Raw genomic sequence first — 17,799 nt, forward strand, 5'->3', positions numbered from 1 at the left:
ACTTATCTGTAGAATTAATTGAATTACATTTGTCTACAAAACATTGTTCTCCCAACTTAAAAAAGTGTTTTCAGAATAGCACATCTTTATACAATAAAAAAAAACTTTTGAAATAAATCTAGACTTTATTAATATGGTGGGTGACAATAGAGACATTTAACAACATCTGTGAGCCAACAAACAAGTTCAGAGAGCACCAAGTCCTCCATGTGACTGAAGGTTTGGCCATGGCCATGCTGCTACCAATAAGGGTTTGTTTCACAATCTCAAAAACCTATAGCCATGATGGCTAACATCTGGCACGTGTGCCAGAGCTGGCATGCAGAGCCCTCTCTCTGGGCATGTGAGCCATCACCCCAGTTCAGTTCCTCTGCGCATGAGCGTGCACCTCCCACTGGCCAGCTGTTCTTTGGTCTCTGCCACGCATGCATGGGGGGGCGGAGGCATGTGGGGGCATGCATGTGGGGGGGCGGGGTGCATCTGGGATGTGTGCACATGCACAGGGGGTACTTACATGGGCGCATGTGTGGGGGGTGCATGTGTGGGGCCCACATGTGCATGCGGGAGGGCAGGGCACATGTGCGGGAGCCACATACGCATTGCATTTTGGGGGTTCGGGTGCACACGCGTGCTTTGGGCACTCAGTCCGGAAAAGGTTAGCCGTCATTGACCTATAGTCTTGTCATGATTAATTTTTTGATCTTGGAATGCTGAATGAAGATATATGCAGCTGTCATTTAAGAATATTTGAATATAATGGGATAAGCCATTGAGGATTGAAATACAGTTGATTGTGATTATTTCCTACTGGTTCTTGAAATTAATTTAATTCTGGTTCTCTGATAACATGGTATGGTAATACTTTTGTAAATGAAGTTTCAATCATCCAGGCCAAAAATATCTTAAAAGCTTAAATCATGGGAACTGGACCAAAGTTTATTAAAACTGAGACATTTTGTTACTCATCCAAGTAACTTTTTCAGTCAAAATGAAAGTCTGGATGGGCAAGAGTTGGTTCTTTCCCAACAACTATCTGACTCTCTGCCTACCAAAATTTTCATTTTACCTGAAGAAATTACTTGGATGAGTAACAAAACATCTCAGTTTTAATAAACTTTGGTCCAATTCCCATGATTTAACCTTTTAAGATAATATTTTAGTGTTTTGGTTTTAACTATCAATCTAGGTTGTTTATGATTGTTTCATGATGTTGCTTTTATGATTTTTGCTCATAATTAGAAAATTTTTGTAAGATAAACTGATTTATTTAGTGTATGGCAAAAAAAGGTTCAAAAGCACATTGCAGCTACATTCTCAACTACTTACTCTGTTTACAAATTCAAAGGTAGACTATATATAGTAATAGTTGATGGAGTTGTATACAGAAAGTCTCTGGGGTTTCCCTGATATACACTCAGAGGACACTGTTCCACAATATGTTGCACTGTCTGCTTTGGAGCACCACCGCTTCATTTTAAAGAGGAGAGCTTCCCCATTTATGGAGAAGGCTAGTATACCTGCCATGTTGAGTCCTAACCCTATTGAGGATTATGGGGTAAAATGAAATGTTTTGGTTCAGTTGTAAAGCAGGGAATGTTGTGACACTTTGGAGGAGCAGAAGAGGACCATTCTTGTGTCCAGGCCTGAAGAAGATTGAAGTTGTTATTCAATAAGTTTCTGGCATGTCCTAATAGATAAATGCCTGGAGCAAAGCCTGCTGTTTATAGCATCAGTGATATCTGCATTGATTGCAGGTGAATATCACTAATTATTTTCTTATACTCTCATAGTAGACCATTTTCCTTTTGTAGATGAGATGGCTCAAAGCCGGTGATCAAAAAGTGGGGTTAGATCTTATTGTGTCTGATCTGTTGCACATAGCATCAGCTAGGTGTCGATCAATTGAGCAAAAATGCTCTGCTGATGAAAAGATGAGTCCAAGAACTGAAGATTGCAAGATAGAAGCTGAGGAACCCCAGGTAGAATCACACAGCTTTTGCAGGATGTTATTTCTTGCTCACAGTTTGGCTGCAGGGTTCAGGTGTTCTCTGAAGGACAATGTTCTGTTGAGAGTAACCCTTAGTATTATGGGTATTTGTTACGAGTAAGAAGAGTATTCTCACACTGTACACTTAGTTCATGGTGAGCCATCTTGCTGTTGAGGTGGAAGCATGTTACTACAGTCTTACTTCAGTTTGGCTGAAGTCTCCATTTGCAAAAATACTGCCCTAAGATAGCTAGGTCAGCTATCTGTGTTTCTTCAGTAAATTCCATGGACTTGCTCTGTGTGGCTAATGCCCAATCATCTGCATACCCAAATTTTCTGGAATGAATTTCAGGTTAAATCGACTATATATAAATTGAACAAGAGTGGTGCTAATATTAATCCTTAGGGTAGACTGTTGTTGAGTGTCTTCTCATTACTAATATTGTTTCTCATAATTACATAGAACTTCCTATTGGTGAACATGCTATATATGAACCAAGTGATTTTCTTGTAGGCTATTACTTAAAAGAGTTTATAGACACCTAGTTTCCAAAAAGTATTGGGTGCTGCAGTTAGGTTCACAAAAGCAAAGAGGTTTTAAGTTCTTTTTGAAATCGTTCTTCTATGTATGTAATTAATGAGAGAACCTGATCCGTACGACTATGGTTAGGACAGAAGCCTGCTTGCTCAACAAACACATTTTCAAGCAGGACTGGAATAATCCTATTGTAGAGTAGTCTTTCCAGTAATTTATATACCATACTCAAAAGAGCAACTGGTCAGGAGCTCTAAGATTTGATGTTGGGTTTACCTATCTTAAGGATAGAAATGATCTTCATCCATTTCATGAGCCAAGGGATGGACTGTATCTGCAAAATATAAAAATAAAATTGTGCTAGTCATGTTTCTGCATGTTTCCCAGTATATGGTAAGAAGTCTGGCTACACTGAATTGTGCTTTAGGACTAGGCTGGGATACATCAGTAAATAAAGGAACAGCTCTTGTATATTTTTCTTGCTTGCCAAACTGACATAAAGTTGGGGAAAAGACAAGATATGTTTTTTTCTGTTTCACCAGGGATGAAATCCATCAAGTTCTGACAGGTTCTGGAGAACTGGTAGCGGAAATTTTGAGCAGTTTGGAGAACCGGCAAATACCACCTCTGGCTGGCCCCAGAGTGAGGTGGGAATGGAGATTTTGCAATATCCTTCCCCCAAGAGTGGGGAGGGAATGGGGATTTTGCAGTATCCTTCCCTTGGAGTGGGGTAGGAATGGAGATTTTGCAGTATCCTTCCCCTGCCACGACCACCAAACCAGACCACACCACGCCCACACCCACCAAGCCACGCTCACAGAACCGGTAGTAAAAAAAATTGGATTTCACCACTGCTTTCACCCAACAGTATATTCAGAGGTAATTTTATACAAAGAACAGAATTCTAACTCATGTATGTTCAGGATACAGATGTTGTGCACAGAGCAAATGCCTCAAAAGTGAACTGGTACAGAGAACAGGAAGATAGAGTAGTTAGTAGAGTATTAAGTCTAGTAGCTTTCTTGGAAAAAAAATAGATGTTGCATCTACACTCCTTGGGGAATATCCCCAATTGTACTAAGATCCATTACCTGCTTATATGGACTCATTATCTATTCTTTGCTATTTGCCTTCTCTTACTGGAAATTTTGCTTTGGCTGTTGCCAAAGGGCAGGGTATTGCAAACGACATAGCTCTATAAACAAATAGCCTCTTCTTTCAACTATCAGATGGCGATAACCCTTGATGCGTATAGTTGCTCGTCATATGCATGCATTACAGCACTTGAGAAAAATCAATATTTCTTCTGCACAATGTATTAGCATCTGACAGACAGTTGTTTTAAATCACAGTTGGTTGCAATCTCTATCCAGGTTCCTTGGATATTGTAAAAATAACCCCAGCTATAAAATGAGGATCTCTTTAGCTATGAAACAGAAGTAAGGTACAGGTTTTTGGTCGGTCAAAGAAGACTCTCTACTTGAGTTCCAGAGATGTTTTCTCTCTGCTCATGAAGCCTTCCGTTTGATCTTGATGCGAAGTTTTGCAAAGATGAAGTTAAGAACATCTCCTTCGCAGCCAAAGGAAAGGACTTGCTGTCAGGTATTCTGGGCTATCTTTCCCCATGCTTGCTTCATTTGTTCATTGGTGGTCTATGGTCTTCTGGGAGCTCTCATGTTTTCTCACGTGGAAGGCTGCAGAGAGAGCCATGAAGGTGAAGCATACAGGAGCTTTATGCTGAAACTTTGGAATCTTTCAAAAGATTTGTCAGGTATGAATTTGCAATGTTAGCAGAGGAGGCAACCAAGTTAATTGCACTAAATGTGTCCTCATTCTCTTCTTGTTTTGAATATATAAATACATTTGGGAATCTGAGTTTCTGTAACATTATATTTTTCTTGCTTAAATTGAAAGGATTTCTTAGTTCTGCAGGCAGATTTATTCTCTGATTCTCTGCCCTGCCTCCCCAATATCATTCCTATGCTTTTCATGAATTGTGGAACATAGTTAGGAATAGAAACGGGAATGTGAAAAATAGCTATAAAACAAAGCATGACTTAGAAATTTACTCTAAAATAGATTGTGCTTAGCATTTACAAAAAAGTAGATCATAAATGTTTTAATCCTAAAGTATTCCTTAAACCTCCAGTCCCTGGGGATAATGGAACCACTTCAGCATGCACATTTGTTTAGAGATTGAATCTAACATAAGTGTAATCATTGTTGAAAGAGATAGTCTAAGAAAAATGAACATGCCAAGAATGTTTTCAAGATTGATTTACTTTTTAAACGTTCAGTAACAATATTTTTGTATGCTTTTTGTTAGTAGTGCTAAATGAATCTGGGTTTTTTCCTTAACATTCCTTCAACATTTTCTCAATATCACCAGCTATTATTCTGAGAAAGAAGTTAATCTGTAAAGCAGATTAAAGTTTTCTTGTTAATACCAGAGGCTAATTCTGTAGCATATATAATCAAATGAACTGTGCATTTCTCTTAACATTGAGTATAGAGAGTAGCCATATTCAAAAACTAAAGAAGAAAGCTGCAAAATCAGAGGGAGTTGTTTCCTGTCAATGGAAGACTTATGTGAGTTTAAATAAGCCACCTCCCATGTTTCATTGCCACAGCATGTCATAGTTCTATAGATGTAACACAGCAGTAGTCTGTAGTCTTTAATTTTCCACTTACTAATCACAGCATCTCGCTTACTTATTAACAGATAATGAGACCAACAATGAGATATTTACAAACAGGACACGTGATCTGATCAACGAAATTGACTTTTCATGGTTTACTGATCCCTCACAGAAATGGTCCTTTCTTGGCTCTCTCTTTTTCTGCTGCACTGTCTTCACCACAGTAGGTCAGTATGATTTCTACGAAGTATTTTGCAATAAAAGTACTTGGACTAACCAAAGGTAAAGCAGAAAAAGCATCAATGAAATTCAGAGGCCTTTAAAGTCAGCACATGTGATCCAAGGCCCCAGATTATTTAAATAACACCAGTTACTTAGACCTCTACAACTGTCTTTCACTTCACAGTTATATGGAAGTAACTCCTGCTAAATACAGTGGGATTTACTTTTGAGTAAATCTGTACTGTAATTACGGCAGTAACAAAGACCTTCTAGAAAATGTCATCAGTGGACATGAAGCTTCATCAATTTAATAACCCATTCAAAAATGGGCTAAAATTATCAGGAGTTTTACTGATGATGCCAAAATCCCAAATCATGTGAAAATATTTTGCCCAAATAGTGCACTCTATGCATAAAAGGACAAGCATGCATGTGCTAGACCCATCGACAGACCCATTGCCAATGTGTTCATATTGCTGAACATATTGGCAATGGATCTGCCAATGGGCCTAGCACATATGTGCTTGTCCTTTTATTCATATTATGCATCCACTTGCATTTCCTTTAAGATGTAAAGAATTGCATTTATGATTGGGAGCCTCAATAAACAAGGTTAGATTCTCCAAGTAAACCTAAGTATAATCCTTCTGAAGACCTAAGTTTTCAATACAGGTCATTCAAGGACATAAACTCTCTCGCTTATACAGGCTTTTCTGTTTTGCATTGCATATTTGTACCCTCTCTTCAAATACTGTATGTCTTGGGGATCCTGACAACAGTCATAATAACTAACTGTTGGGTTACAACAGTTAGTAACAACTAACACAGATGACTGTTTCCTGGTACAATAGATAAAAAGATACTGTAGATTTGTTCCATTTCTGCCACCCTGCTGCCCTGCTTCTTTGTGATTCAGAATGTATTAATTTCCCCCTCCCCCAATTTTGGTTAGGTCTGTTCACACAGGTAGTCCTTGACTTACAAACTTTTGTTTAGTGACTGAAGTTACAACGGCAGTGAAAAAAAGCATGACCATTTTTCTTAGTTATAACCATTTTTCACACTTATGACTGTTGCAGCATTCCCCATGGTCATGTGATCAAAATTCAGACCCTTGGCAACTGGCATATATTTATTATGGTTTCAGTGTCCCAGTGTCATGTGAATACTTTTGACACCTTCTAACAAGCAAAGTCAATGAGGAAAGCAGATTCACTTAATAATTGTGTTACTAACTTAACAACTGCAGCAATTCACTTAACAACTGTGGTAAGAAAGGTCATAAAATGGGACAAAACTCATTTAACTGCTGTCTTGCTTAGCAATGGAAATTTTGGGTTCAATTGAGGTTGTAAGTTGAGGACTACCTATATTTCGTATTATGTACTTGCTTATATAAAAAGAACTCATCAGATAAAATTAGGACAGACTAATATGGATATAAGAATGAGTTTCCTTACCAACAGTTATAGTATATATGTTATGTCTTAGTTCCAACATCATTGTTAAGTTGATAATTTTCCAGATGTTTATTACCTTCACTTGTTCATAGTATGGTTTTCCTAAGTTCATCACACAATTTGAGAATAAAAATTGTAAATATTTTTTCAAATTCCTCAGTAAAATTGGAATCAACTACTGTGATTAAATAAAAATATGGTATGTCTTTGGCACCTATATTGCTACTCACTTTGCTATCCAAGTGTTTAACAATTGCTGGCCAACACCAAGGCTTCTGCTCTGCCTTCTTTATTTTTAATTGCAATAATAAAATAAAAACAATAATTTATGGTAGTTTGTGGTGAGTGCAATCTAATGCGATCTAAATCTATAATGTGAAACTTCGCAAGTAAATCCTGTGAAATTTAATAGGGTTGACTCCTGATGTTGTACTATCCTTCAATTAGAATGCATAGCCAGTTAGATGTTGCCAAATTACAACTATATATTATCACTTCACTCAGCCATGCTTATTGAAGTTACTAGAGATACTAAAAGCTGCACCACAACAAGATATAAAGGTAAAGGTAAACATTTCCCATCTAGTTGTCTCCAACTCTAGGATATGACTGGACATCTCTTTTTCTTAGCTGAGGGAGCCAGTGTTGTCTGAAGACCCTTCCATGGTCATTTGGCAAGCATGACTATATGCCGAAGGCACATGGAACACTGTCACCTTCCCACTGAAGTGGTACCTGTTTACCTACTTGCACTTGCATGCTTTCAAAGTACTAAGCCACAGGAGCTGGGATAGGTAATGGGAGCTCACCCCATTGCATAGTGCTAAGGTTTTGAACTCCAGCTGTCAGCTTTCCAGCTGACAAGTCCAGTGTCTTAACCACTGAGCCATTGTGCCCCTCCAACAATATAAAGAAATGAGCAATTCTAGCCTGCTTGAGACTGGCCTAAGCTCCCCATTTGTAGACCCTGTGGAACAAATTTTTTAGAGCCACTTTTCATTTCTAGCTGGGGGTGCTGGATTTAAAAGTAAAAATAGATGCCCTAAGACTTAGATATGCTAAGATCACCAACTACATCCCTAAAAACTCAAAGAAATTAAGTTAATTTTCCAATTGGGAGGGCAAACCAGAAAAATGGGTACCTTGTTCTTAAAATGTCAAAAACGAAATACAAAGAACAGGATGAAGATTTCAGTTTCATTCAGTCTGCTAATGTCATAATATTCCTAGCATATGCTCTGTGGACAATTAAGGAACTAGACATAATTTTATTAGTATATTTCTGCCAGAGTCAAAGAGGAGGATTATAGAAATAAATTGCTCTTTAACAAAAATGTTACTCACCAAATGAAAGCAAAGATGTTACTCTTCACCAAGCAACATTGCCAGCATTCATGGAAATATCAGTAGCAATCTCATCAACCAAATAAATATGTTTAAATATTTAGGTAGCTATTTCCGGTCATCTACTTCTCGGCTACAGTAAACTCAAGAGATTACAAGCTAAATTCATAAAGTTATCAGTGCAGTCATTACATCTGTCAGTTCCAATAGGAACAAATAGCATTCTGCATCCATTTTAAAGTTTCGTACTAAGGTGTTAAACCTATTATTGTTTGGTGCCTAATTCTATGCCTATTCTGATCATTCACATTTTAAACCATTCAGTCCAAATTCATTAGGACCTTATTGTGAGTCCTGCTCAACTCCAAATGTGCTTCTTTGGCTAGAACATGGATAGCCTTTCAGAGCAGTTTGAAGGAGAACAATTTAGGGCACATTGCTGACTCAGCTTACTTTGGCTGATATGCTTCCTTCCACTGGAGGAAAAGAACAGCTAATGATCTGTTCTCCTGTGGCTTTTTAGCCTCATTCCTCTTGTCCTTTGGAATAGACAAGCCTTACAAGTAAAGAAATAGAAAATTCTTGTTCTAGATGTACAGAATTGCAGATCCAAAATCATATTTCCCAAGTATCTGTATAGAATTACTTGGGCCTCATATAGGAAAAATCCCCATCATGTTAGTAATATTTATCTTTAAAATATGGGGAAGAGAGTCTAGACTAGAACATTTCTATTCCAATTCTACAATTGAATCAATAGGCCAGTTTTAACTTCATTTCTCCATCTATGCAGTGCTCATAACCTTACTTCTTACTGATTGACCATGCTGATCCAAAACTAAAGTTATTTTGCTTTTTATTTATTGACTTTTCCATTAAATTTTCCAAAATTGAGCAGTAAAATTTTGTTCAATTGCTACTATTATGAGAAGGCTTTGTGTTTGATTATTAGGATGATTAAGAGCACCGTAGATGATTAGATAGATGATAGATTGATAGAGAGATCTTCTATTTTCTCTATATATTTTCTCTATATATTTTCTATCTTGTATATATTCTATTTTAATTATATTTTCATAACTAACTGTTAGAATATTATCACTAACATTCTGTAAACAATTTCTTCTGCACCTATATAGAAATAAGTTTTTTAGGTTTTAGCTTAACTTTTTAGTTAAATTGATTTAAGAATCAAATTTACAAACTGTACATGTATTCTTATACAAATATAATAATAGCAATTTCTCCAATAGTTTGTGGCTGACAGTGTCATATTGGTATTCGGTATTTTTTAAAAGAGATTTGCATGCAATATGAACAGCCTTTTGACATTTTTTCCCATTTGCTTTTCATTGCGAATTCAATATGTCACTGAATTTTAATACTTTTGCTGTTTACATACTTCAGCGATCTCTTGCTTGAGATTATGTCAATATTTTGTAATTATTGTTTACAGCAATACAGAAAAAAAATCATTAAATGTTGATACATAATCACGTAGAAATCCATGCAATAAAGCATTTGGAGTTAATGGTAAATTACATCTCTTCTTTGCATTGATTTTTCTTACAATTCTCTTCCAAAATATATGAACAACAGGATGCGGTTCCTGCACTGAAAATAATCTTTAGTCTGCAACATCCAACTGTTAAAATTGTCATTATTATATATTATATTCAACTTTAGAACCCAAATAAAAACAGCATGAAATTTTAACAATTATTACTCAGGGTTGAGACTATTTGATCTGCCTCATTCCATGCCAAAGAGACATTTTAATGGACATAGTTAGGACTGTTATTGTTAGTATTCTTTCATGTATTCTTTTATTTTCATTCCCTTCTCCACCTATGTATCTATAATAACTAAAATAAAACACACACACACAGTAAGTAATAACCAAACTACTTTTTCAATAAAGCTATCTTTAGCTATAGAAATGTTTTTATATTGATGTTGCTTTCCTAAATTATGAGGCTGCTTGGTGAATCTGTTTCATCGCGTCCACTAAATCTGTACAGACTATTAAATATTAAGTGCATTTGGAACAAGGGAAGAAGCTGCCTTTTATCTGGGCAAACTAACTGGCTGTCTAGTTCAGTTGCATATTTTGTCTGGCAACAGTTCTTTAGGATTTCATTTAATAATAGAAATCTGTTTGAAAATCATCACATATTTCAAGACTTTTGTTCAATACAATAAACCTAATTAGTTAAGTATGACTTTCAGCCTTAAAGGTTTCCCTATGCACTGCTGGTCATTTATCCCTTGACTTAAGTCAGGGGTGTCAAACTTGTGGTGTCACAGCATTGTAGTATTGGGACTTTTTCCCCTTCACTAAACCTGGCCTGGGCATGGCCAGCGCATGACAAACCAGCCTGTGGGCCGTGAGTTTGACAGCCCTGACTTAAGTGATTAAAAATAATGCTAAAATTGTTGAAAAAACTTTGACCTTGCACTTCAGTCCGGACACTCAGTTCTGACCACAGTGAAGATACTGGATCAGACCTCTGCCCATCTAGTCCAGCAGTCTGTTCTCAGAGTGGCTAAAACTGTACAAGGAAGCCCACTTCTCGCTCAGCAGATGGCCTTCATAGGAAGCCACACTGCCATGAAAGCTAATTGCCATTGATCCATGAACCTGAAGCTGCTTGGGGACAAGTAGCTCTGGATTAGTTTAGCAGTCAAAGAAAGTCAATGATCATAATAGGATGCAAAGTCACTGTACGTGTTCTGAGTTAACTAGGAGAAGCCAACACTTTTGAAAATAGAGGAACAATATTCTTTCTCACAATGGCTGATACTCTTAGACACAAATCGTTAGTATTTGAGTAGATGCTTTGTTCAAATTTTTAGGCGAACACCAGCTGGGTTAAGTCCTTCTGATGACTATGATTAAAGGACAAAAAAGGGACAAAAAGACACTTAAAGCAATTAGCTGTTCTCTCTAGCCTGAAAATCAGTCTTGCTCAGCACTGCTTACAGATGTGAGCTTAACAGGACATATAAATCACCTTGGCTGCAAAATTGAGAAAGTGAAAGGTATGTGTGTGCCATTATAAGGGTTCCCATATTGAGTGCTAAATTTCACACATTGCTTGGATTTTGCATTCTATGCAACACAGCCCTACACAGGATCCTCCATCAGTTTTGGGTGGCAGTTGTGATGAAGAAGACTATTTTGACAGAATTGGGGAAACTTCTGTATCCAGCTTCCTAGCAATTTGGGATAAGGAAACACATTTTGTGCAAGGTTGAACTATAAAGTTAAGCCCCACTGGGTAATCACAATCTGCTTCTTAATATTTTTTCAGAGAACATATAAACATGTAACTAAACAGGTGAAGACACAGACAGAGAAACACCATGTTGAAATATGGAATGTCATGGTGAATAAATGGCTTCTTTTAGCATGCTTCTAAATATTAATCATTTTGGCACATTCTTTTTCTCTAAGGAAGAGTTTTCTGCAGATAAGTATTACTTCTCGACTGATATAAAATAAATCCTGAGGAAGTGATATACCGTAATAGGAGGACCTCTACTGATGATCCAGTGACTGGGCAGATTAATATGAAAGGAGATAAAACTCCCCGTAAACGGTGGAAATATTCCAATATTCTAAAACAAAAACATTGTAACAGAGCTAAATAATTGGTATAAAAACTGGCACCTTCAAAATCAGCCAGGGCTAACAAAAGAAAGCTTTTAAGTAGCTAAAACCTACATTCCATATTGCAAATGTGTATATTTAACAATATTTCTCAAAATCTTCCAATGAAAATATTTACAGGAACAAGCTGGAGGCCTTTGCAGGTCTTAACAGTACATGATATGTCAGTGTTTTGCAATGAAAACTCTGATCTACACAGCTCTTTTTGAAAAAAAACAAAAGATATCAAAATGGTCTAATAGCTGTAATGGAAAGACAAGGAAGAAGGAGAATTTTATTATTTGCCTTCATGTTTTAAATGCAGGCAATAGGTTCATTTTAAAAAAAAGATATACGCATATTTTATTTATTTAAAACAAAGATGTATTTTCAGAAAAGATATCAATAAGCAGACAAAGAAAACTAGTGAAGTTATACAATTAATGCTCCAATATAACATTAATAAAAAAAAACCTGAACCACTCCCCAAAACAACTATTATATGCATATGCATTAGTTTTGTTCAAATTGAAATGCCATAGAAAAACAAATAATATTTAAACAGTTTTCTCTGGTTTTCTTTGGTTTCAGGTTATGGTCATATTTATCCTGTGACGAGACTTGGGAAATACCTGTGCATGGTGTATGCATTGTTTGGTATCCCTCTCATGTTCCTGGTCCTCACCGACATGGGTGACATCCTAGCAACTATATTATCCATCTCTTACAATCGAGCTCGGAAACTACAATCAGAAGTATTAGCCAGGCTTTCTTTTAGATCTTGCTGTAAAAAAAGGACTGATTCAAAGGGAGGCTCGGCTTCGCTTGGGCCAGCCAAAATCGTCCTTCTTGAGCCTTTAAATATTAAGGATGCTTTGAAAAATAATTCTTCCTTTAAAAAAAAGCCTGGGCAAAATCAAAATGTTGAAATTTTTGAAAGGCTTATCATCAGAGAAAATGCTCTTCTTGCACCTCCAAAACTGACCAGATTTGAACGATGGAATTCATGTCCTGAATTGGACAAAGGGGCAATGGTGAGTCACGTGATCAGCAACATTAATAATATAGGGAAAGAAGTAGAAAAGCTGGATGTACCCTTTTCACTGATGACTTTTATTGTTTTTGCATACATCTCCTGTGCTGCCGCTATTCTTCCACACTGGGAAAGAGCTTTAAATTTTGAGGAAGCTTTCTATTTTTGCTTTATCACCTTAACAACCATTGGCTTTGGTGATATCAAACTGCAACATCCCAACTTTTTCTTATTTCTCTCAGTTTATATTATAGTCGGCATGGAAATTGTCATAATTGCTTTCAAGCTGGGACAAGACAGGATCCTTGGTCTGTACAAGAAGCTGCTTTTCTGCATTGGTCAAAAAAATGTCTCAGACAAAACAACATGAAGAACATCCATCTAGCCCAAAGAAGGCATGCAATATCACTTCTTGAATGAGAGCCATAGACAGTGGATTCTATAAAGGGAATGGATGCTTGCCTTTTTCCAATGGAGAATCAGCAAGGGATGAGACAGATATCCTCCTCACCATCACTGGGAATCTGCTGTAAACTAAGTGAACTACTACATAGAGCAGCTAAATGTACTTGGTTTGAAAATAATTTCCCCCTTTTAGGATATGAAAATGATAGAATAACAGTGTGAACTGGATACATCTACTCAAGCATAAGACTCATTGACTTCAACAATGTTTGCTGGAAAGTAAGTCCTATTGAGTTGAACAGATTTGTTCTGAATAGGCATGCATGGGATTGCCACTAAAATTGGAAAATTAATGTTGAGAAAACCTGAAAGAGCACCTGTTTCTATTATTAATAGTGCACCTGGAAGCACCTATTAGAAAGGTCTTCTTCGCATCCTTAATTGAGGGAAATGCAGCTTCTTTCTGTCAAAGATTGTAATCATACATCAACAATTATTTTAAGAAAATAACATGAGGTAGAATTCTCGGTTGTAATTTTAAAGAGATAATTGATCATGCATTGCATGAATCTACAAATACATTTAAAACATCTGTTCTATCAATACTTTGGCCCTTTGCTCACTTCATCCCATTCATAGCATCTCTTATGACAAGGTTGGAATTGAGATAAAAATCCTTGTCAAGCAATCATTTATGAACATACAAAAGTCTATGCCTTCTCCTGGGATAGCTCTACTTATCTGATCACTCCCCACTTCACAGCAATGCTCCCAAGTCAATTTTCCAGGACTGTTTGAACAATGAACAAGCCGGTTATCATTTTCTTCTCCCAGAAAATAGTGGGTCCAGGTACTGATCAACCATGGATTATCAGAACCTGGAAAGTCCACTACAAAGTGGATTAACCATCAAAAAGAGAGGTTTTGTTCCACTAGTCAATTGGGGTCTTAAGAAGTCTAGCAATGTTAAGTGCTTGCTGCTGAGTCAAACTTTAGAACCCATAGGCCTTTCTGAAGAGATTCCAGCAACTAAATTGGATTTTTTTCAGAAAGTAATTAAAGAAACTAGGGAAGGAGAGCCTTTTGGATCATGACCACAGCTATGAGATTAAGGTCTGTAGAGATTCTCAGTCATCCAGGTCATGGTTGTCCCAAAGGTGCTTTTTCAGGAGGCAACTGGACTTTCTTGTTTTTTATTTTGAAGACATTTCGCTTCTTATCCAAGAAGCTTCTCCAGTTCTGATAGGATAGTGGGGAATGGAAGGATTTATATTCCTTGCAGACAGTTGGTCATTTGCATCCTTTTAGAGGATTGTTGAAGCACTTGGAGGTTTATCTGTGTCCTCAGGGTCACCTAAGTAATAATGCTCCTGGTTCTTTTTCTCTGGAAATGACATGAAGGGATTTCTGTTTGGACTGGGGTGATCTGGATTTTATAACTAGATTCAGCAGCAAGCACAGCAAAGCCAAAGAATCACTTTACTAGACATCCTAAGCCCCCAATTGACTGTGGCAGAAGCTGTTCAAGACTTTCCTAGCACCTGAATCTAAGCATATTACAGTTATATATAATAACTTTAATAGGCATTTTACTACATGGAGATGGGAAACTAGCTTCGAGGCTCAAGTGATGATTGGGGGATTCATCCTGGATTTATTAGGATTTGTTTTTTTTTCTTTAAACAATATTCATGAAAGACCAACTACTAGTGCCATCTTTATTTTCAAGGATGGACCCCATGGGTTACCAGTGGCATTTTAGAAAAAATGCTTTCTGAGACAATAAGAAATATTTGAGCGTTTTATTCTGGCCCATGTACATTTTACCATCTAGAGGGAAAAGGTTAATTGGGAAGTAGCAGAAGTAGAGAGCAGCTTGCAAGATGGGAGAGGATGAAGATGCACGACTTATGTATTTAAAGCCTATTATTTGTAAAGTTTATGGACAATGAAGTTATCCTGCCCTCTTCAGGCTAAAGTTAATGGTTTGCTGGAAGCACTGCTTGTATTACAGAAGCATTTTCTTATAAGAAGGGGCGTCTTCTTATAACCCCTTGTCCTCTACATAACCAAATGCCAAAAGAAAATTTAAATCAATAAAAAATCCTAGTCACCAGGGATACAGAAAATATAGCAGCAATAAATGCGTATCTTGTGAAGAATGTCAGAGTTTGAATTTTCAGGGAATTCACTTTCCCCCCTTATCTAGCAAGCAAGTATAAATGCTATGTCAAAATGAAGTTTGATTCCAGTTTTCAGAGTTGATCACTGCAGAAGCAGATCAACTGCATTACAGTATACTACATCTTATAACGTGATAGGATACTGCATTATTAAAATTTTATTCCTGATTGAGTTATTACTCCAGTAATTTTTAAACTTGCCTGAATTTAACATTTGGTACACATATATAAAGTCATGTTTTGCTATTGGGAAACCTTTACAGAGAAAGGAATTTTAGCTATATTTGCCACCTTGGATTTTTTAAATAAAAAAATAATAAAGGCAGGATATAAATAAATAATCTTGATCAGCAAGAGAAGACAGGAAATGGGAGAATACAGAGAGGTATCCATGTATAACCTTTGATTGTTTGGGTTAAAAATCATTATGGATGAATATGAATAAGGATAAAGGCACAGGCAATAAGATATTTTGTTTGAAAACAATAAAAATGAAAGAAATGTTGCTATTTTTGCATGTTGCCCATGGGCATGCTGTAGCTCCCTTAATCATGGTTAATTGCTAGAAACCAATTGATAATGGCTTGTATATTAGTCCAGATTTTAAATAATACCAATAAAGAATTATGTGTAATGCATCATTTGTGGTATTGAATCTTTAGTCTCATGCAGCATTTTTTATTCTTATTTCTTTATGACTGTCATATTTGGGCTACAGAAATTCAAAGGTCCAATAAACAGCAGCACAAAATGAGAATTGTGATCCTCCAGGAATCTTTGCTTCTAGGAGATCTAACAATCGGAATAATCGGATGACGCATTCCCAGGAGATGGCCTTAGAACATAAAAAGGATGGGTAGCTCATTTGGAAGGGTGCTGTCCTGGAGAGAGGAGAATGACCTCAGTAACATGTTTCCCAAGGATTGATGTTTTGTGACTGGCAACATCCACCATGACCACCTGTAAATAGACAAGCATCTATGACAGTCATTTTAATCCTAATAATTAGAGTGTGATATGTGTCTGCATTAAAAATAAAAAAGCTACTGAACTATATCATTTCATATGTAGCTGCAGAACTATAGTTGCAAGTACAATAGAACAATTTTACCTTTGCATTCTAAACATTTCATTAAAAATATCTGAGAAATAAATATTAGGGGAAAAAAACTACTTTATTTGTTTTAGAGTTGCATTAATAAAAAGCAGTAGGTCACTATTAAACCTCCCTTTCCGTCATGTAAACCTATAATAAGATGTTTCCGGAGAGGGCCTCTCTGAGCTGAAATACTTACACAAAAGAGAGCATTGGAAACTATTCTGGAGAAATTCCAATCATGCTTGTTACAATGCATAGGGCACAGGTGGTGAGGCAAATGAATCTGCTGGTTTAGCAGACTACCAGACACCACTTAACACAACTTCTCATCTTCAGTGGAACTCTTTTTCAGATGAACAGATCTATAGAGTTTGTATTAATTAGTGTTATCAGGTTTGAGTTGTGAAATCTGCATGACCATTAGATTCACTAAAGAACTAGAGTTTTCTGTATCTCTCTTCTATAGTGTGGACATTTGCAACCCAGATGTAGTAGCTTTATTGAGCACACACAAAGACCTCTCCCACATGCTTGTTGGAAGTGTGTTTACTATTGCATTGCATACCAGACATGCCTTTTAAACTGAGAATGCAACAGCCACAGTTTAGTAGGCCATGGCATTTTGAAGACTGTACGATATCTGATCAGGATAAATAGAAGGTAAATTTGAGCATCCACCCCAGTGGTGGGTTGCCCCCGGTTCGCACCGGTTCTATAGAACCGGTAGTAAAACTGGTAGAGCCTCCGCCCACTGACCCTGATGTCATAAAAACGCTTCTGCGCATGTGCAGAAGCTTCTGCACATGCACATGCGCTTCCCCGTTGCGAACTGGTAGTAAAGGTAATAGAACCCATCCCTGATCCACCCTAGCACTTTTATTCTCATTGCATTCTATGTCATTTTTTTTTCTCTCAGTAGTTTTTTCCCCCATTGAAGTCAGAAGCCCAGTAAATAGTAATGTGGACAGAATCTCAAAATACAAACAAACATTGGGATTATATTTAGAATTTGGACTGGAAACTCTGTTCTGAAGATAAAGTATTTATCTATCTAATTACTTTGAATAGGGAACTGTTGTTTGGATGGAGGGTTCTCCATTTGTGGGGCTTTCTTTCTCTAGAAACAACCTGTGAAGAAGGACTTTTCTGCAGTGATCTACACATAAAAGGCTTCAGCTCAGAAATAAGGAGGCTGAATATATTCCATTATCAAATCTGTGACATGGAAAGAAGCAAAGCA

General features: G+C 36.9%; 1 protein-coding gene across 1 annotated transcript; it reads left to right on the forward strand.

Moving 5' to 3' along the window:
- Window positions 1-1,369: 1,369 nt before the first annotated feature.
- KCNK18 (potassium two pore domain channel subfamily K member 18) lies at window positions 1,370-13,242 on the forward strand. The gene is made up of 4 exons (XM_070946287.1): window positions 1,370-1,555; window positions 1,812-1,979; window positions 5,223-5,388; window positions 12,431-13,242. The coding sequence occupies exons 1-4, from the start codon at window positions 1,370-1,372 to the stop codon at window positions 13,240-13,242; spliced, it is 1,332 nt and encodes a 443-aa protein (XP_070802388.1).
- Window positions 13,243-17,799: the final 4,557 nt, after the last annotated feature.

This window comes from Pituophis catenifer, unplaced genomic scaffold (assembly GCF_029215685.1).
Source record: "Pituophis catenifer annectens isolate HBS135680 unplaced genomic scaffold, rPitCat1.0.hap2 SCAF_6, whole genome shotgun sequence".
NCBI classification, from domain to species: domain Eukaryota; kingdom Metazoa; phylum Chordata; class Lepidosauria; order Squamata; family Colubridae; genus Pituophis; species Pituophis catenifer.